This window comes from Ursus americanus, chromosome 29, assembly GCF_024610735.1.
Source record: "Ursus americanus isolate L20-20 chromosome 29, mUrsAme1.1.p, whole genome shotgun sequence".
In the NCBI taxonomy this organism is placed as follows: Eukaryota; Metazoa; Chordata; class Mammalia; order Carnivora; family Ursidae; genus Ursus; species Ursus americanus.
This window is the reverse complement of record NC_142155.1, coordinates 10,222,058-10,244,418: the sequence shown is the minus strand read 5'-3', so window position 1 is coordinate 10,244,418 and position 22,361 is coordinate 10,222,058. Positions and strand designations below refer to the sequence as shown.

Here is a 22,361-nt window from a genome sequence, read left to right as displayed (position 1 = left end):
GCCTTCTAATGCCTCACCTAACACTAGTTCAACCAAACCTCCCTGCCTCACTAAATCAAACTGATGAGGAAGCATCTTGGCAGACAGAAGAAAGCAATATCCTTTCATTCATTCACGGAGTAGAAATTAGTAGAAAAAGGTGTCGCACTTTCAACAACACATGGCCCTCAGTTAATAGTTTATTGTCATAGACTATTGGTTATCATAGTCATATCATATTGATAGGACTGTAAATTTTTTAGTGAGTAAAAAGAAACTCCATCTCTAAAAAAAAATTTATTTTACTCAGTGGAAAGAAAATGTTAAAACCTTGGGGTCCACAGTACTTTTTAGAGATGCTATAGATTTTTTTCATACATTTAATATTGGAAAGTTATTCTCAGATGCATTTTTAATATATGTATGTTTGCACATTATAGCATTTGCTTTTTTTTTTTTTTTGCTTTTTTTTTTTTTTTACTGGAAGGTAAGGGTTTTGTAGAAATCCTTTAAAAGACCGATTATTATGGAAAATCATTCTGAGATTTGAGAATATTAAATTACTTTCTGTTTCCCAAAGCTTCGTGGCAAAGAGAGATGCTCTGGAAAACTTTTCAAGCTCTTACAATTTTACAGTGATGGAAAGGTTGCCTGACATCCATTACAGATAATAGTACCTGGTTACTCTCCTATTGCTTTTCTGTAAGTGATGATTTTCCACCAAGCAACATTAAACACAGAAGAGAAAAATTAGATACTCTTCTGATAGGCAGATACCCATTTCATCTAATACAAATGATAAAACAGGAATAATGAAGAAAGGAAACTGCTTTTCTCCTGGTTCTGTCAATCGCAAAATAGTATTGAATTTAGTTCTGCCCCCCAGAATTTCAAAGGATATGACATTGCTTTGTCTGCGTCTATTTGTCCTTTGGTTATTTCTGTATTCAAAGAGACAAAAAGCATTCAGTCCTATACATAAAATTTTTCCTATCTTTTAAATTTATTTTGAATGACAACCTTTAAATCTGAAGCAAATTCTGGAGTAAAAGTACACTCATGATGGGCGCTTTATCACAGGAACTTGAGTAGGAAAATACATGCTGAAAACCTTTGGGAGGATGAACTGCAGAGCAGGAGAATTACAATTGTCTTGGCAGCTGAGAGTGGAAGTCATATTGTTGCCCCTCGACTCTAAATCAAGGGCAAATCTGGCCCACTGCCTGTTTTTCTAAATAAAGTTTTATTAGAACACAGCCACGTTCATTCCTTTATATATAGTCTGTGGTTGCTTTTGCACTGCAACCGCAGAGCTGAGTAGCTGCAAGAGAGACCATATGGCTCACAAAGTCTAAAATATTTACTATCTGGTCCTTTACAGAAAAAGTTTGCCAACCATGTTGTAAATCTTTCTCCTTTCCTTCCTCTCCTGCAGATGGTAATAACTAGCAGGAAAAGACATAGCCTAAGCTCTCTTATGGCAAGAAGCAGAACATAATGCATTTTTTTCCTGAACTGTGCAGGTGATATTTCTGGGTCCCTGACAGCCTCATGTATTTTGAAGGGCCTGGGAATCAGAAGTCGTCCCTGTCCACTGCCACTGTCCTCTGAATAGAAGCGGGACATCAGAGTATCCGAACCTAGAATTTTTAGCTGTTGGGAATGTGTGGGTTCATTTAATGCATTCCTACCACCTTCCTGATGAGAAAACTGAGGTGTGTTTCTGTTTTAAGATAGAAGGATGGGCGCCCATGAAAACTGAGGATCCATACTGTGAACTACTTTTGACTTTTACATCTTTCATCCCCATTTACTTTGTTTTCGTTTCAACTGTGCACCTGAAACAAGAACAACAAAATTCAGGTTAACATCTCTAGAATTTTCAGTGTAGGGTATAATATTACATTAGATACACCCACATTTGTCTCCCTTCCCCCCCCCCCCCCGTTGTGTTTATATCCACTTGGATTCATCTACTTCAATGTTTTGGTCACAAAACAAACAAACATACAAAAAATGTTGGTGACTAACTAGACAGCAGCGGCGAGAGAACACACACACTGTACTTACTTACCAGGCCCCGGAGGAGTCTCTACAGTCTTTAAAGCTGACTGCAAATATATTTTTGGAGGCAGGAAGTACGTCCTGTCTAGTGTCTGTTCGCTGCCTGCCAACTTTGCTGGTCCATAAAATACTTCAGTGACTCCACGTAGTATGGTGCTGGCTTTCAGCTTCCTTTCAGCTCGAGTCACCAAGAGCAACAAGTGCCACTGTGGGCCCATCCCGAGCGAAACATGTATCTTCCGTATCCCTTGGGCAGCTACCTACATGCAGGTTCAGAGTCTATGGTTAGTACTCTCTGGAGACATCTGTCTGCTGGGTTTTTTTTTTTCCTGAGGTACCACATCATAAAGTCCTACTGCCAAGAGTCCTTTAACTGCTCAGGAAGATTTTGTTTTCTGTTGTTTTAGTCGCTTTACTACTTTATTTCTGTAGGCCAAATGGAGTAGAGAGAATGTGTAGCAAGCAGTTCCCCACTCCAGAGCCCCATAGCTTAACCTGGCTCCATTTGGTTGCAAGCTTCTATTTTGTCAGAGCTTTTGAAACTCTCACTGCCTAAGAAGTGAGGGGTCCCCTTGTGTGTATGTGTAACAAAGAGTTACACTGAGATTTCCCATGCAGTGTGAATGCTCTCAGGAAACCTTTCAAGGAAAATGTGCTTTGAAAGCAAGTGGGTCACATGGGTCTCACCAGTTGAAAGGAACAAAATTTATAATTGATTTTTTTTATTATCAAATATAGTACCATAAAATAGCTTTTGTTTGCAGGGAAAAATAACTTTCAGCCTAGTTTTAGCCCCTCTTAACTTTTGTTCTCAATAATAATATTTAAATAAATGTACTTCAGAATTTCTGTTTCTCATTTTCAGATATTATAATGGTTTTTATCATCTATTTATGTAAAATTACAGTGATTAAGTCATTATTTGCCTAATAAATTTACAACCTTTTTTGTGGAAAAAAAATGATTCAGGTCAGACAACTATTGTCAAACATCTTTTAACATATGTTTTCAACCTTTGCCATAGCTTCTTGCATAAACAGACCTTTTGAAACAAAGCATGGAAAATTTAATCCACATGGGCTCATATTATCAAAACTATTAGACTGGATTATTTTCCATGGTGTCAGCACCGAAATTATCTCTTGAAAATATGACTTTAAAAGGAACAGTCACATAGATTTTACAAATGTTTTTTTCTCCCTCACCCTTTATGGGTAACTTTTATTTCATTCATGGCTATAATTAGCACATTCTGATGTCACCCCTTTCTCAGTTGGCACACTCAAATTGCCTCTTCTTTAGCGTGATGGCCTCGGTCAGCAGTCATTAATGATCTTTTTTTTTAACTTTTTTTTTTTTTTTAGAGATTTTATTTGTTCGAGAGAGAGAGTAAGAACATCAAGGGGGAGGGACGGTGGGAGAGGGGGAAGCAGGCTCCCCGTTGCAGAGAGCCTGAAGCAGGGCTTGATCCCTGGACCCCATGATCATGACCTGAGCTGAAGGCAGACACTAAACCAACTGAGCCACCCGGGCGCCCCATTAGTGATCATTTTTTATGATTAATCTTTAAGTGGTCAATTCAGCCAAGGCTCGTTGCATGTATAACTGCAGCCTGGCAGCTTCTCAATGCCACAACCCATTTCTTTAGGCCAGCCTCACATGCTTTCCCAGAAACTAAAGTAATGAGGAACAGGACACAGAGGTCCAGCTCACCCAAGCTGCTGTCAATAACAAGAAAATGCCATGACGAGTCAACCTTGAGAATATTGTCGCAAAGGTTCAAACCCAACTATTACATTGTCGTTCACATGGGTTTGCTCAGACGCACAAATTACTTGAGCAACTCAGACCTTCTTGTGCAGTTTCATGTGTTTCACTTTCAAATGTCTTGAACACTATCTCATTTAATCCTTAAACCAGCTCTGGGGGAAAGGCAATGAGGCTTGTGGAAAGGAGGCTGAAGGGGAAGAGGCATGAGCCTGGGGCCCAGCTGACATGTGGCCGCAGGCAGGCGAGGTGCGCGCAGAGGAGGCAGCTCCCTATCCCATCACAGTGTGGTAGGACAGCATGAGATTGTGCAGAAAAGAGGAAGGAGGTGGGCCTGCCCACATGGTCTCTCTGGAAGACTGGGGGAGCTCGTGTTCTGGTGGGGATCTCAAAATCCAGACAAAGGAGTTTGGATGTGACAGGACGAGAGAGGAACCATACGTTTTAAAACAAGGAATCGGCGTGATAAAAGCAGTCCTTTAGGGGGCAGGCGCAGGAATGCCTCGGCAGGCTGAATTCCATCAGGGGATTCACTGTTGGAATTCAATAAATGTCACCTTTTTAGTAAGACCTGCCCTGGCACTCTGTCCAGACTTTCAAATCCCCCAACGTCTGCTGCGTGTGAAGTTTTTTCCTCTTTAGTACTTATCACTCTCTGACACCGTATGTATTTTATTTATCTACATTGTTAGTGAGCCAGCTCTCCAACTAAAATGTAAGTTCTGTAAGAGCAGGGACTTTTGTCTGTTTTATTCACTACCATGCCTCCACCACCTAGAACACTGCCTTGTGCATGGCAGGCCCTGAGGAATACGTGCAGCATGAATGAGTGAATTGATGTGTACACGTATCCCTGCTCTCCAAAAGGTGGCATTACACCATTTTGCTTTTACAAAAGACCTACATCACTGCCTGTTTGGCTAACTGAAAGAAATCTGAAGAGGATTCTCACTTTTACCAGAAAAAAAAAAGAAAAAAGCCGCTTACCGTACTAACATAGGTCTTCCCTAAAAGCAAAGTGGTGCACGGCGCCCTTTCGGAAAGCAGGAAGTACTCCTCTTGATGCCATTTGGGCTTATGAAAGGCTTCACAGTAGCACTCTACTTTCCTATAACAGGAAACCTGCACCTGTACCAGGCCTGATTCCTGCTTACTGGTCATTAAGTGGCAAATAAGAGAGACAAGGTTCCTGCCCTCACGGAACTTACGTTCTAGAAGAGGAGACACAAGAAATAAATAAGAATTCCAGATGGTACTATGCTCAGAGGAAAATACAACAGCATAACAAGAATACAGAATGTTAAGGGGCACCTGGGAGGCCCCATCGGTTAAGCTTAAGCATCGGACTCTTAGTTTCGACTCAGATCATGATCTCAGGGTCATGGGATCAAGCCCCAGGTTGGCTCTGCACTCGGCACAGTCGGCTTGAGATTCTTCCCCCCGCCCATGCGCTTATGCTCTCTCTAGATAAATAAAATTTTTTAAAAATGTTGAATACAATGCTCCCCTATTGCAGGCACTGATTATGTGACAGTAGGAAAGACTGTTTTTGTTTTTTATTTTTTATTTTAAGTTCACTGTCTCTGAACAATATCCATTGATGTCTAGTGTCAGCTATGTTTCCTGAACAGGGCTTGCAGTGGCAAGAACCTGACTAATGGGTTTCTGAATTGCTCACCTCAGGCCCTTTAAGAAATAATGTTCTGTTTCCTTGTTCTTTCTACTCAGCACCACCACTCCCAGTCATTCCATTCAACCATCAGCTGCCTACATGGTCTATTAGAATGAAAAATGTGCTTTCTTTACTGCTATCGGAAATAGAGATTTTTGATTTAGTTTTGATAGGCCATGAGCCATTCAATTCATTCTAGATCGAGTGAGTGTCTTCACAGAACTCAAACTTGTGATGGGTACCCAGAGATGGGGCAGCAATTGAGGTGACCCTAAACCTTCCCATCTCAAGGCCACTTCTGAGGTAGGTTGTGATCCTTTTAAGAAACAGACTAAAGCAGACAGATTATAGATAAGGAAACATGGTTAGAGGTTAGGAAAACACTACTTAATAACAGTAAAAACAAGAGATTTGAAACCCTGGACACGGACCTATTAGAGGAGCTAAAAGGAGCATTGAAAGAAACCAATCTTGTCTACCCAGAAATTCTTTAAAGAACTCTGGTACTTACTCTGCATTTTTCAAGATAGAGAAAATGGAGGGCATGTAACTAAGAACACATTTTTTTTTAAAGAATCACAGTCTGTAAGAATAATTTCAGATAGGCTAAAGACCAGATAAACCAGAACATGCCACACACACACACACACACACACACAGGCACACACACACAAACAACAACAACAAACCAGGAATTTGAAAAGATACAGTCGTACTGTTGAGGACCAATATTGTTACAATAACACAGTGAAAGCAGAGCTATTCAAATACCTAACTTATTACTGTATTTATATAGATAAATTATTTATATTTATTATAAATTTATATAATATATTATTTATATTTATTTATTGTAAATAAATATATAGTTATATAATATATAGTTATATAATAAATATAACTTATTATTCCTTCTTTGCCATAAAAAACAATTTTTAAACTAAAAGGGATTTTTTAAATGTGATTCAGAGAAAATGAAAATATATGATGGGCAAATTATTGTCCACTTTTAATGAGTTTCTGTTGCTGGGTCCGGATTTATTATCTTAGAAGCCATCAAAGGATTTGTGGATGAAATTGAAGAACTTTTACTAGTAAACTTGAATAAATCTTGAAAAATACAATAGGAGCCAAATGACGAGAGAGAGGAAAATATTCTGAATGTCAAAAAAAAAAAAAAAGAGTAAAGCAGGGACCTTGGATTTTGTATACTGATAAGCTCAATTACAACTCCTAGATATATTCCAGATAGAATACTAAGCAAATGATTTCTAATAAATTCAAATGAATGACTACGATTACTAAAAAGAAACACACGTTCACGAAGAGCAAGAACACTAAACTATGCTCATTTCCTATTTTGATAGGTTTGCCAGTTTGCTCTATCAAGGAAATAGAATAGATGAAATGTGTCGATTTCAGCAAAGCACTGGGAAGTGTTTATAACATCCTTGAGGAAAAGAAGGAGAAATTCAGCTGGGTTGATATGACTCTTGGGGGGACTGTACCTGGTGTGAGAAGTCTCCAGAGATGAGCCACAGTTTTTTTGTAAGAAAATTCTGTAGGCAAGTGAAATCCCATAATCCATCAAGTCAATGCATTATCTGTTGCTTCTGGAAAAAAAGATGGAATTTTACTTTATGGAGACAGTATCTTTGAACATATTTGTCTCCTTGTCTTGGCTGCTAGGAAGCTCAGAGGTAGATTTGTGACCCATGTTGAAAATGACACAGATCCTTCTGGTATACCTACCTGCAGATTAACTTCGTTTCTGACCTCTTTGTATATCCCACCATTACCTTATCTTCACTGTATCATTTCAGTCACAAATATTTACAGGCACTGGGAACTCAGGGTGGTCTGTCCTAACAGGGTTTTCAGTTTAGTGGGAAAACAGACCTTGGCTTATTTTTATCCACTTACACCCTCTGTGTTTTTTTAGCAGTCTCAAAGTCCTTTCTAAATGATACAGGTCATTCGGGATATACTTGACTAACTATAAAAGTGATAAAGTGATAAAGATGTGGTTTTGTCTATCACTACTTTTCCCTGAAATGGGAGTATTTTTAATGCAGCCTAAAGTTACAGTATGTTTAATGAAGCAAATGACAACGTTGGCTCAAATTTAACTCAATGTAAACCAAACTTAAGAGATTTCTCTCACTTGGATTACTGAAACGTTTTTTACATTTGTTATTTTTACATTTTATTATGTTAATCTTGATTCATTTGTTCCAAGCATGAATTACCAACTCCCTACTCCAGGAAATCTCCAAGTGTCCTACACTTGTCTTCAGAATTTTCTTACAAAAAAACTGTGGCTCATCTCTGGAGACTTCTCACACCAGGTACAAGTCCCCTCAAGAGTCATATCAACCCAGCTGAATTTCTCCTTCTTTTCCTCAAGGATGTTATAAAACACTTCCCAGTGCTTTGCTGAAATCGAGACATTTCATCTACCCTATTCCCCTGATAGAGCAAACTGGCAAACCTAGCAAAATAGGAAATAAGCATAGTGTTTCTTGCTCTTCGTGAATCTGAGTTTCTTTTTAACAATCATAGTCATTCATTTGAATTTATTAGAAATCATTTGCTTAGTATTCTATCTGGAGTCTTTCTAGGAGTTGTAATTGAGTTTATCAGTATACAAAATCCAAGGTCCCTGCTTTACTCTTTTTCTTTTTTTGACACTCAGAATATTTTCCTCTCTCTGGTCATTTGGCTCCTATTGTATTTTTCAAGATTTATTCAAGTTTATTAGTAAAAGTTCTTCAATTTCATCCACAAATCCTTTGATGGCTTCTAAGATAATAAATCCGGACCCAGCAACAGAAATTCATTAAAAGTAGCCAAATTTACTCACCGTATTGCAAGAAAAATCTCCTGGAGAAAAATTTTCACCTGCTACCTCACAGAGGAAATATAATGCGAAGTAAAGAGAAACTCTTACATAGTAACTCCATAGTTTCAACTCCATAGAAACTCCATAGTAAATTGGTTGAATGCTTTTTGCTTTTCAAGAAAATAGCAAAGAATCAAACACAGTTTAGTGAAAGGAATTCCATGACTGATGAAGGTAATTAGGTCCAATACACAGGTTATTAATGGTCACATTTGCTGTGGTAGAAAAGATACAGGAAAATAAGCAAATGCATATCTTCAAGACAGTTCTTTTTGAAACCATACTTTTGCTAACAACTGGGCATGAACAGTTTGAATTTAGATTCCCTGACAAGAAGCGACAGTGCAGATTCTTTATGTTGACAACTAAATGTTAAATCTTTTGCTTAGACTGGGGGATAACAATGGGCCTGCATCAATAGCCTTGAAGGGATGTAGGACCAAACTGGGTATGTTTAAAGAACAGTGACAGGGAGAGTGACAGATGTGGACATTGTTTCATATACTGAGTAGACAAAGAACTGGGCTGAGTGTAATCTGAAGACTGACAGGAATGTCATGATGATAAAACTAACCTCAAATATCTGCACAACGAACATGGGGAGGAGGGAGCACAGGTCCTTGTGGTCAGAGCCTGAGCGAGGGCCTGGAAGTAAAGGGTGTGAATAAGGAGACTTGACTCAGAGGGGAAAGTAGTCGTCCTGTAGGAGAGTGGTCTATAACAGGATCATGCTGCCTTAGGGCTGGGAGAGTTCTGGACACCAGAGAGGTTCAAAGAGGAGCTGCACAATGGTCTATCAGCGATGTAAAAATAATCCCTGTCTTGAGAGGGCGCTCAGTCAGAAATCCTCAAGCCACACGGATTCCCTGATCCTGGGGTGAGAATCAGGCTGAGCATGCCCTCTGTGTTTAGTCAGTTCCAGGGACTGCTCTGAGAGGGACTCTTGAACTTATTAATATTTAGAGCTCATTGCACTTAAAAAGCAGAATCATGCAGTGTAGTTTATTTGTGGGGGGGGGTTGTTTTGTTTCCAGTTTTTACATGCAGTGTTTTTAATCAAATATTCCAAATCACCTTTAAAGACACCAAAAATGTTGTATTTAATTTTTATTGCTTTGCAATGGAAGCTGGGTGTGCTATGGATGGATTTCATGAGCAAAATGCCCTTCTTTTATGGAAAAATTATGCAGAAAGGACATTTTGCAAAATGCCAAGTTTAGAAAGAAGGGGTAAATTTAGGAGGCTAGAAGAAAAAAGTGGGCTGCAACCATTCCTCTGATAATGAGACTTTGATTTCATTAGGCGGCATGTCCTCCAGGCAAGTCCCATGTCAGCCAATGGGTCAGTTTTGGTCACTAATGCCAGCATGTGAACTCCAGTCATCCCAATTCATGATGCACTCATGAGGCCTTCCATCAAACGTACAGAAACATACACTTTATCAAAGCAATACTCAAAAATTTATGAAAAGTCAGAGGCAGGGCAGAATTTCCTTCAGAAGATATTTCTGAAGAATTGTTTTCTTGAAATTCTCTATATCTGCTTCCTGTTAGCATTCTTTATTTTAATCCCACGATTCCATCCCATTTCAAACATTTCAGATCTCCCCTCTCCCAATGCTTTCTTCGTAGTTGACTCACATGGACATTTAAACTATGGAAAGCTTATAGTCCACCAAAATACTTGGAGAGCACACCTTCTAGGTAGAAATGTGCCGTTCTTTCAATCTGTCAAGCCCATGCTGTTAGTTGGGCTCCTCATTGAGCTAAGTTCATTGAGATGTCTACTTTAAACAGCAGCTCCATTTCTCCTGTCTTCGTTGCATTATTCAAAATTGCTTATGAGTGGCTGGGGGTTGTGAGTTTGTGTGAATGATATTGTGTAACTTGCCATGGTCCCTTTGGCAAAGCATCAGCAGAGCTTTTCTGAATGCCTTATTTTCACATCATTTTAACTCTTGCTAAACAAACCCATCCTTGAAGCATAAGCTTTGGAAGCTGGACATCATCTGTTCCACAAGCACCCATGATAGTTCCAAGTAAAGCTTTTTTTTTTTTTTTTTTGGTTACCAAATTAAATCTGACAAATTGATTCTTCATTAACCCACGAGAGAAGTTGGTGGTAATTTCCTTGAATGAACATAGAGGCCTTTGAACTGGTAATATTTTTGTATCATAAATGTCCTCCTCATGCAATAATCTTTGCCTTCTAGAGAAGTTTTAGAAATCTGCATCGAAAATAATTTCCTCAGAAACAGAATATTTATAAATGATTGCTTTAGACAAAATAAATTGCCAATTGTGATAACAGAATAATTTTGAAGGAATATGGATCTTATGATCTTTCAGGATTAATATATAAAAGAAAAAAATATCCTTTTTTTTTTCAAACTGATCTTAAAACTTACCTGAGTAAGTTGGTGACTCATGCCAAAATGGACCGTTTTGCAGCTCCCAGCCCCTGCCTTCCTAATCCCCCCCACGCCCACCACAGGCACCTAATTTTTCATGTGTGCCATGGACCATTCAGCAGTCTGGTGAAGCCTGTGAGCCAGTCCTCAGAATAATGTTTTTGAATGTATAAAATACATGTGATTACAAAAGAAAAAATTATATGGTGATGCTGTTATTAAAATTTTGAACAAGTATCTGGTATAGTAATACCTATGCTTCTTTATTAATACATTTTTTTAAACCCAGAAGTGTATCTAATAACTACCATAAATCATTATAAAATAGTGATGAGCAAAATAAGTATGCAAGTAGAATTATGGTTTCATCTATAACTATAAAATGGGATATGACAATATCTGTGATTTCTTTTAGTAACAAAGTCACAAGTACTGCTAATACCATCATGGTTTGTTGCCATGGTTAATGACAAAGAGGTCATTTTTTTCCCATCCATGCTCACAGCCCCCCTAAATTCTGTCCACAGACCCCTTGGAGGTCCATGGACCCTGAATTAAGACACTCTGCATCTAATGACTCTTTTTGATTTATTTATTTGAGAGAGAGAAAAAAGGAGCAGGGGGAAGTGGGAGGGAGAAGCAGACTCCCTACTGAGCAGGGAGCCCAATGTGGGGCTCGATCCTGGGACTCTGGGATCATGACCTGAGTGAAGGCAGATGCTTAACCAACTGAGCCACCCAGGCGCCCTGTATCTAATGACTCTTGCCACTGCTCCCACTTTTATCCAGTCAGTAGAGAGGTGAAGTGGGGTAATGGTCAGCTGCCAGCATACATCTGTGTGGGACCCTCAAAAGCAATGATGTCAGCAGAACCACACTCAAACCCCAGTGCTGTACCATGTCACTGCCAATGAGCCCAACGTCTGAACACTGTCACCTCAGAGGCGTCATTTTGTCAGTTCAGTGCTTTCACCAGCCAGGGAGCCTTTCTCTGGCAATGCTACCAAAAGCCAATTCATAGCAGAATGTATTCATTGTTCCCTATGATGTCATTCTCCAAGATCAGGAAATGTTCCGCAAATATCCTTTATGCTTATTTACCTAAACCTTGTATGCTTGGTCTGCACTTTCCTCAGGATGACACGTTCTGTACATTCCCTTCCTCTAGGAAAAAAGTACTTCCATCTCTTTAAACAGACTTTGTGCCACAATTCCATGTGGATGTCTAAAACTGGATTTATCTTCATCTCAAAATGAATTTTTTCCCCTGACGTTCCTGACTTTTCTCCTCCTGACTTCTTAGGCGTGTCGCAGTAACTATGTATAAAAACTTCAGACCTTTCAGCTACCACACCCCTTCCTAAACTCCGCCCACTTTCATAACTCTCCAAGTCAGGGAGCTCCTGTGTTTACAGCTGCCCTCCAGTCTCCCTCTCTAATCCATTCTCATTTCCACGAATTAGTTTACAACCTAACCTGAATCACCATTACTGTTGCCCCTGCTTCTCAACTAATACACACTGCTGCCAACTTGATTTTCCCGGAGTGCAACTCTGATGATAATCAGAAATCTTCAAAGGCTTCAATGGCTTCCCATTATCTATGGAACTAAAGACAGACCCTGCCATACAAGCCTCTGCACCTCATGGTCCAGACTCCCAATTCAGCACCTGTCTCACCCTATGCTACAAACTTGATAACTTTTTGTTCATGAAACAAGGAACAGATATTTTACCTCATTTATTTTTTGCCTTTCTCGTATTGTACTCTCCTTCTAGAATGTCTTTCTCCAGAAGATTCTCTTGTTGCAATCCTACCCTTCCTTCAAAGATCTCAAGCATCACCCATTTATGAAGACTTTCCTCATATGCTTCTACCATTCCCAACTGAATAGAAGAACCCCCTCCCCACTTTCAGCCTCTATAGCATTTTTCTTAGCATTTATCAGCCTGTACCCTTCATTATGATCCAGTATAATAGCCCCCACCTTATCTGCAGGGGACATGTTCCAAGACCCACGGTGGATGCCTGAGACCGTGGATAGTACCAAACCCTATATACAGTTTTTTCCTATGCATACATACCCACGATGAAGACTGAGGTATAAATTAGACACAGTAAGAGATTAACAACAATAAATAATAATAAGATAGAACAGTTATAATGATATTCTGTAATAAAAGTTACGTGAATGTGGTCTCTCCCTCTCTCAAAGTACGTTATTGTACTTTACTTACCCTTCGCCTTCTTGCGATGATGTAAGATGATAAAATGACTATGGGATGAGGTGAAGTGAGGAGAATGACACAGGCATTGTGATGTAGCCTAGGATCCTCCTGACCTGTCAGAAGTAGGATCATCTGCTTTTGTCCTATGGTTGACCACTGGTAACTGAAACCACAAAAAGCAAAGCCACAGCTAAGGGGGGACTACTGTGTGTTCATCTTACCAACTGCATTAGATTTTTTTTAAGTTTTTATTTCAACTCCAGCCGCATTAGATTTTTCATTCCTTAAAAATAAAGACTGCTTTAATGTCTCCCTTGTACCTCAGTAGTGTTTGGTACCCTGATTTTTTTACAGTGGGTACTCAGTACATGTTTTCAGTTGAACTGAAATTATTTCTGTGCAAAAAACGAATTTGCAGGGTTGACCCGCCTTACACTTTTCATGTACCGCTGAAGGATAAGCAGGCATTCGCTAACGCTAATTTATTGATTAATTGGTAAATTTTAGTGATGCTGTGCTTGCACCTGGCCTTCACCCACATGGTCTCATGGACTAGAATGCTCCTTCTCCCCAGTCATTCCAACCATTGCGCTAAATCCTGCTGCGCCTTCAGGGCTCAGTCTGACTGTCACTTTCTCCAGGAAGTCTTCCTAACCCCAAGTCTGGCTTCAAGGTGTGCAACCTGTGCGTTCCCACAGAGCCCAACACTTTTATAAGGGTGCCACAGTTGGTGCCATACTTTGCTGTCACCATCTTGAAATTCTTAATAGTTTAAGATTTTTTTTATTTGAGAGAGAGAGAGAGAGCATGCATGAGCAAGAGGAGGGGCAGGGGGAGGCAGAGGGAGAGAATCCCAAGCAGACTCCATGCTGACTGCAGAGCCCAATGCAGGGCTTGATCTCACAACCCTGAGATCATGACCTGAGTCGAAACCAGGGTTAGACGCTTAACCAGCTAAGCCACTCAGATGCCGCTTCACAGTTTTTTAACAAGGGCCCATATTTTTACTTTGCACTTGACTCCTCAAATGGCATGAACACTGCGGCCTAACCCCTTCTCTCGTATACACCCCTCTCATCCCCTGTATTTTCCCAAACTTTGCAATCATCACTCAGAATCTTAATTTTCTATTTGCACTTATTCAATGTTTATTTACTTAATATTATTTAATTTAAACTGAATTAATATAAATTAAAATAATTTAATAAATTTCATATTTATTTAATTTAATTTTCTGTTTACTAGTCTGTATACCTCAGTAGACCCTAAACTCTGTCTAGGTAAAAAATGACTCAGCCTATTATTATATATTTAGTCAATATTTGCTGATTGGCTAAATGGGTGAATTAGTGAATTAATTAACGTATTTGTCTATCCATAGAAGTGGGGTAATGGAGGAATTAGTGAATTAATTAACGTATTTGTCTATCCATAGCCCTTTGGGCAGCCTGAACAGTGGAGGTCTTTGGCTTGCTGACTTCAGATGGCACCCTACAGACATAACAGAATTCTAGAACAGAAACTATTCTTGTTAGGAAACAGTGTAAGACCGGCTCAAGAAAGAAAGGGGGCAAAGTAGTGACATGAAGGAAAAAATTTAAGCAACACCCAAATATTAATGAAGAAGGAACTAGAAAAAGGACTCATATTATAGTTCTGTTTTGAACACAAACATAGAGACCATGAAGATACCACTGGGATGCTCTTGGAGGAAGAAGATGTCTTAGTGATTAAGTAATGCCCTGCTTGCTTTTCCTGATGGTTTCTGGTAAGCCAGGACAAGGAGAGCATACCTAGATAACAGCCACTCACGAGAGGGGAACCATCTGTTGCAGTCTTTACCTGATCCCACATCATCCTCCTAACTATCTTAGTGATCCCTGAATTTCATTTCCTCATTCGTAGTTTGGGGGTTTGTAGGTGCACTGGAATTCCATTTCTGGCTTACAATTTCCATTCCATTAAGGCCAACTTAAAGTATAATCCAGAGTACCCTGAATTGTTAGATGCATGAGTCAGAAGTATAGCGAGTAGTTATTACTGATGTATACTAGGTTTTTTTCACTTGTAGACTCCTTTTCCTTGGAGACCTCTTCTATGTGAAATGATAATTACTTCCCTCTCAGTTTGACGAGATAGAGAAGTATCCCCAACGGTCTTACAGAACCAACAACGTTACTGCCATTCTCATCTTTCAGCACTCATTCAGCAACACTGCAGCAGCTCAAGGACAAACAGGGCTGACCCCTCTTCTGCTACACAGCCTTGGAGGAGTTATAAAATGTTCTTAATTCTCAGTTTTCATATCTGTAAAATGGGAATGATGATATGTCTACTCCATAAATTTGTGAGGATAACATGGATAATGCATATGAAAGTGCTTAGCACCATGTCCAGCTTATGGGAAACCCTCTGTGAATATTAGTAATGATTATCAGCATACAGAACATAAGCAATTATGAACTTCTGCTTGGATCTGTGTTGGAATAGATATAAAGAAATAAGGAATCATGATATTGGTAAGAGTCCACAAACTTCTCCTCCAAAAGGGTCAGTGAGTACATATTTTGGTCTTGTGTGCCATATTGTCTCTGCCACAGCTATTTAGTTCTGCAGCTGTAGCATGAAAGCAGCCACAGACAATACATAAGCAAATGGGTGTAGCTATGTGACAATAAAACTTTATTAACAAAAACAGGCTTTAGGGGCCAGGTTTGTTCCCTAGGCCATAATTTATCAATCCCTGGCTTTAGGTCCTTGGGAGCTCCCAGTCAAGTGCGGTAGAAAGACTTAGATGAAGTATCAAGGCAAGCCAAAGGAGGCAGAGATTAACTCCAATGCCATACAAAAGAATGTGGAAACTGATATTTTAGGGGAGATTACTGTATGAGCTTCCCAGAGATATGTAAAAGTAAAAAGTATGTCCTAGAACTCAGGTATTTGTGGGGTTTTTTTATTTTTTAAGGTTTTATTTATTTATTTGAAAGAGAGAGTGCGCAAGTGGGGGTTTGGGGGGAGGAGCAGAGGGAGAGGGACAAGCAGACTCTGCACTGAGAATGGACCCCGATGGGCTCAATCCCACAACCCTAAGATCCTGAGATCACGACCTGAGCCAATACCAAGAGTCAGTCGCTTAACTGACTGAGCCACCCAGGCGGCCCTGTTTGTTTGTTTTTGTTTTTGTTTTTGTTTTAATCCTGCATTTCAGGATAAGTAACTTCAACTTAAAACACAGCCTTCTCTTTTTATTAGACCTTTTTGGGGGGAACTCAGCTCCCCCCCGCCCCCAGATCCTGAGAGTACCATAATTTGAGGAATAAAAATGTCTGCGGATTGATTGGTAGAAAATGCTGCTCCTCTCTTCTGCTCCCTAGCACTGTGGTCTGAGTAGACAGAGCCGAGGGGTCATCTCTTCAGCAGTTTGCCAGGAAATGGAAAGTACATGAGGAGCAGAAGAAATCGTTCCCATCCTTCTCCATTCTTATTAATATTATAAAGGAATGACAAACAAGTATCCATGAGCAAAATTAGACTGTGAAAATGAGCCAGTGGCTTAGTGACAGCCACTGAGAACATTTGATGGGTCACCAGCACTGCCAAATGTGAGGTGGATTCTGCTTCTCTGAAAAGAGAACCGCTGTGGCACGTGCTCTCAGGGTAGGAAAGCAAGAACACCCTTTCGGGACCTTTCTCCCCTCTTGTGAAAGGATTTATGGGAAGTTCACACATTCTCAGATGCAGATGTTTAAATATGGTCTGCAACACACACGCAGCATTCTCTTCATCGATGACGTTGTAAAGGGACTCCATGTGCATCATACATCGTATGTACACACACGCACACACACGCAAACACACACACACAGAGGGAGGGTGTGGGGGGGGTGGGCAGAGGGAGAGGGAGAGAGAGAATCTTAAGTGGGCTCCACGCCCAACGCAGAGCCCAACGCAGGGCTGGATCTCACGACCCTGAGATGAAGACCTGAGCTGAAATCAAAAGTCGGACGATGAAGTGACCGAGCTACCCAGCCCTCCATATTATATTCTGATATTCAAAATGGCTAGTCCCTTCCAAGGCTTTTATGATTTAATCAGTGCCAATTCCAATGGGTCTGGTGCTTTAAACTATAGAAACAAGAAATGAAGTCTGTCATGATAAGGCAAGGTTCTTATCAGATTTCTCTTTTTTGTTGTTGTTTTACAGTTTTCTCCTTGTCTTTGGTTGCTTGATTTTGTCAGTGTTTTCCACCATCCCTGAGCACACAAAATTGGCCTCAAGTTGCCTCTTGATTCTGGTAAGTGAAACATATGAGCAAAAATGTACATAAAGTTTGTGTAAGAACTGTCCTTAATATTTATGCTATGCGTTTTATCCCACGAGAAGTGCTGTCTAGGAAAGAAGAGAGTTACTGTAAAGTAGGAAGCTTGCAAAGATCATTGAAATATTGGCGCTCCATTTTAACGTTTAGTCAGTCCTCAGGAATATACAGATGTTCAGTGTTACTATTACATAGCAGTATCTTGTGTTATCGTTACGTCAAAAATAGAAGGCAGGGCTTGGAAGCAGTTTTGCTTATGTTTATCTATGGTAATAAACAAATTATAAGAAGAATCAATATCCATGAGGTCTCTCATAATATTGCTAAAAGTTACAGAATAGAGAGCATTTTCCAATAACTGCAATTTGGCAGGAGGTAAGTGTAATTAGCCGAGAACTATGAGAATATAGCACCTCATAAGAAAACAGAAGGCTCCTTCATGCTCTTTTCAACCAACAGACTACATTATGGGTTTTGCTGCTAATGCAGTTACCTACCTGGTAAGAAATTCTGCAGTTAGCTCTGTTTCCATTATGCTGTCAATCCTCAACCACACAGAATTGCTCAATTCATTTTAAAATGGAAAAAGACCCCAAGATATTTTAGTCTGAATTATTCTGGGCCTTTTAAGCTCTTTTACTTTCTATTACAACTAAACTATATCACTATATATCCCTTCGCTTAGTGCAAAAATATCAGACTTGACAGTCTCAGAACTGTCTGAATGAACTACACATTGGAACAACTCACTTCTGTAAAACCTGGTGGACTACAGAGGAGGAGAGAGAAAAGGTATGGGGGAAGCTGGCTTCTGTGCCCTAATATAAAGAGATGTTGGTTAAATACAGCAATAAGCATTTAATATAAGAAAATTATTCTTACCTTGAAGGTGAAACTGAAAGATCTCAACTCCTATAACCTGAGCTGAGGGCAGCTGTTCTTCCTACCTATGCTTTCAGATGGCGAGTTTGTGCTTAAAGTTACTAAGACTTCATCAAGTCTCTGTCCTACATCAGGGAGAAATCATTTCTGAGCCTGGAACAAATCTATCCCAATTTGTTTCCATACAAATTGTGCTCAGCGGTATATTGTTAATGGTAAGGTTACTATTTTGAAACCCAACATAGAAAACAGACCAAAAAGCACACCGGGGATTTGTTTCATTTATGAGGTTTCCATTTGGGTAGCAAGTGGGCTTTTAGCTTCGTGTACCCCTTTGGTAACAACAAATGATCTGAGCCCAAGGTCTAAGGCACAGCTGGCTTTTAGGTTCATATACAGAATTACAACTAGGAATTTTAGATTGAAAAAGTGAATCTGACTTTTAGACTCGGAAACATGAGAAACTGGGTCCACTGCAAGACCAAGCATTAAGAATGAGTCAAGCATTAAGAATCCCATAAAAAGGAATTTTTCATGACCAAGTCAAGAGTTCAAAATGTTAGGTTTCCATCCTTCAAATCTCCAAAATATGAATTTCTCCATTGCTAATGAGTTTCTAAATAGTCTAAATAGACATTACTAATGAGTTTCTAAATATGTTATTAAAAAGCCCAAGGCTGATTCATATCTTGATTTTTGAAACTTTCTGAGCAGTGAACAATTCTTTACAGTTTAGTAACTAGGGTACATTTGAGTAGATAAAGTAGGTGTTCTCACATATCCCTCAGTTGGGTTTTTTTGTTTTGCTTGCCGACTTCATTGAGATATAATCGACATATGACATTGTGTAAGTTTAAGGTGTATCATTTGATGATTTTATATACACATATATGCAAAATGATTGCCACAGTAAAGTTAGTTAACACAGTTACCGTTTTGTGTGTGTGTGTGCGGTGAGAATTCCTAAGATCTGCTCTCAGCAATTTTCAAGCGTACACTACGCAATTGCTAACTATAGTCACGAGCTGGACGTTAGAGCCTCAGAACTTATTTGTCTTACAACTGCGAGCTTGTGCTCTTGGACCACCATCACCCTTACCCCAGTCCCACCCCACCCCCCTCCCTGCTACCATCAGTCTACTCTGCTTCTATGCGTTCAGGGTTTTTTGTTTTTTAGATTTTACTTGTGAGACTATGCAGTGCTAGTCTTTCTCTATCTGACTTATTTCACTTAGCATAATGCCCTCAAGTTCCATCCATGTTGTCACAAATGGCAAGATGTCCTTCTTCTTATTGCTGAATTATAGTCCATTGTATGTATATATACAATGATTCTATTTTCTTCAGATACATACCGAGAAGTGAGATTGCTGGATCATATGGTAGTTCTATTTTTAATTTTTGGAGGAACCTCCATACTGTTTTCCACAGTGGCTGCACCAGTTTGCTTTCCCATCAACAGTGCCCAAGGGTTCCCTTTTCTCCGCACCCTGCCCAGCGTTTGTTACCTCTTGTCTTTTTTTATAGTAGCCATTCTAACAGGTGTGAGGTGATATCTCTTGTGGGTTTGATTTGCATTTCGCTGATGATCAGTGATGTTGAACACCTTTTCCTGTACCTTTTGGCCATTTTTGTCTCTTCTCTCCTCCCTGAGTCTTGAATGCCTTTGAATTTAGCGAAGTGGAAACCAGTGCCATTATGCAAACGAGGCCTTTGTTTTATGCAATACCGTGTGATTACTGCAGAGCCACAGGCTCAGAAAGGTTGCCCTGCTTCCCTCGGAAGAGTGCTTGCTTACCCTCCTATTGTTGGGCTCTAGGGGTAAATGGTCAAGGTGTATGTTGTAAACCAAAGCGTATTCTTAAAACCTACCTAGACATATGCAGGCTGTGTTGCAGGTCGAAGATTCCCCTGATGTTATTCTTCTTCACAATGTTTCTCCGAAAAGTATGTTTTATTTAAAAGTCTCATGCTCTCCTGACTGAGCTAGTCAGGCAAATGCTAAAAAATTATTATGCTTTATGTGGACCAAAAAAAAAAAAAAATTCAAGTCTAGGCTTTGTTTTTATTTTCTTATTTAGTAATTAATAAATTGGAAAACCATCCATATTTAATTCTTTTTCATGATTAGTTAACATAGTGTATCATAAAAGTTCAGTCAGCTGTAGAATATTGGAAAAACCCGAGAGATATCTAAATGGTTTAGGGAAGGCTATTTATTCTTCTAATGTGTATGTTTGAGACAGTTAATCTGATTTCAAAAGCTGTCTGTCTTCTGAATATCTAATCGAACAGAATTCAGAGACCACGATTCTGACAAGCAATGTTTTTAGTGAACATCTTATGAAGCAGATCTAAAAACTGCCATCCAAATAGTAATATGGCTTTTTAAATGTTTGCAAAAATTTTATAATAACGTCACTTTTGTACGCTTTTGGCCACAAATAAAACACCAGAAAAATAAATTTAGAGGAACCATATATAAATGATTCATAACGATTGTATATTTTTTCGTAGCTCTGTCCCATGCGGTTTTTTTTTTTTTTTTAACATTTTAAAGGATGTCCCTATACTCTAACTGTAATTCCATTTCTGTGCAAGTAAAAGGTACCCACACTTCTGACAGGGAGCACAGAGCAGGCAAGCTGGCTCCTGGACAAACTTTCCAGGCCCCTCTGTGACACTCATACTTTGCACCTGGACCAGCATACAGGGGCAGGCCATTGCTTTGGACTTGGTCTTGCTCACCTCCTGGACTTCCCATGTAGTCTTCAGCTCTCCTTCCTCACCCCAAGGGAAGAGGCCTTGTCATTCTCATCTAGAATTGCACTCCCAGGGCTACTTACGTACTTGTAACTTACGGGCCTTGGTTACAAGCCAAATGGAATGTGATGGGGTTTTGGAATATAGGTGAGGTTCAGTGGGGTAGAGTCCGGAGCCAAGGGCCAAGAAAGAATTCTTGAGACTTTGGTGCAAAATGGTGATTTCATTAAAGCACAGGGACAGGACCCGTGGGCAGAAAGAGCTACTGCTCGGGGGTTGTGGAGGGATGGCTGATTATATACTTGGGAGCTGGGGGAGGTAAGGAGAAGGGAGGTTTCAAAAGGATTTTCATATGCTAAAGAAGACTCCCAGGATACCAGAGGCCTTGCCATTGTCAAGTTAAGGTGTGTTTTCCTTCTAGCAAGGCGTTAATGTCGAGATAGTTGGGAGCTTCCTGGAGGAACAGAACTCTGCCTGCTTCAAGTATCTGTCAATGAGCTGCAGGTTATAAGGGACATTTAATTGTATCTACATTTCTTTCCGGAAGCTAGGTTATTGATAGAAATGCTTTGTTCTTGTAAATCACTAGGACATTTGTAAACTGAGGGAGACTCATGCCCTGCAGTACTGAGATGTCTATAAGTTAACCATTGTTTTTCCTTTCCTTAGCTTTAGGGCACCAGGAGTGCCTGAGGAATGTCACACAGATCCCCTGGGGGGGGGTGCTGTGAAGTGTCAGTTTCTGCTCTATCCTCCGCTGGCCTTCTGCTCCCTCATCAGAGACACACAAATTCTGTGGGAATTTGCTCTTTTATTCTTCTCAGTTGCGTGGGCTGGGACTTCATGCTGTACACCAGGTTCCCTTGTTTCTCTCCACAGAAACAGTGGAGGACAGACTTGAGAATGGGATCTAGACCCTAGAGCTGGGTACGATGAGTTCAAATTCCTGCTTCTACCACTTTTTATATGCGTGCCTTTGGGAAATCACTGCTTTGTGTCTTCATTTTCCCGTCTGTTAAAAGCAGACAATAATACAGCCTACTTCATAAAGTTGTTGTGAGGATTAGCTAAGTTCAAGTGCTTAGAACAGAGCTCAGCACAGGGGAAGTTGGCAAATAGTGTAATCACTGGTTCTTCATATATAATGAAGCCTAATAAGGACAGTGAACAGTGGAATATCTGAAAATGCTGCATTTGAGAAAATATCACACTTTTCTAATAGCAAACAAGTATCTTTGCTAGAATTTTCTCACCACAAACACTGCTAATTATGGCAGCTTTTTTTTATGGCAACTCTCTATACAAACACGTTCATCTAACTAAAAGTGACTCAGTGGCACACATTCAGCGAGAGGCATGTGTTCATAATAACCAC

General features: G+C 39.8%; 1 protein-coding gene across 6 annotated transcripts in view; it reads left to right on the top strand.

Moving 5' to 3' along the window:
* Positions 1-22,361, top strand: part of KCNQ5 (potassium voltage-gated channel subfamily Q member 5) — a 489,286-nt gene that overhangs the window by 303,647 nt on the left and 163,278 nt on the right. For 5 of the 6 annotated variants that reach the window (XM_087856952.1, XM_087856950.1, XM_087856951.1 and 2 more), the window contains exon 2: positions 17,227-17,317. In XM_087856952.1, coding sequence (XP_087713078.1) covers positions 17,227-17,317 — 91 coding nt within the window. Of the gene's footprint in view, positions 1-17,226; positions 17,318-22,361 lie in introns of those variants that run through there. The other variant, XM_087856953.1, reaches the window with a different exon arrangement.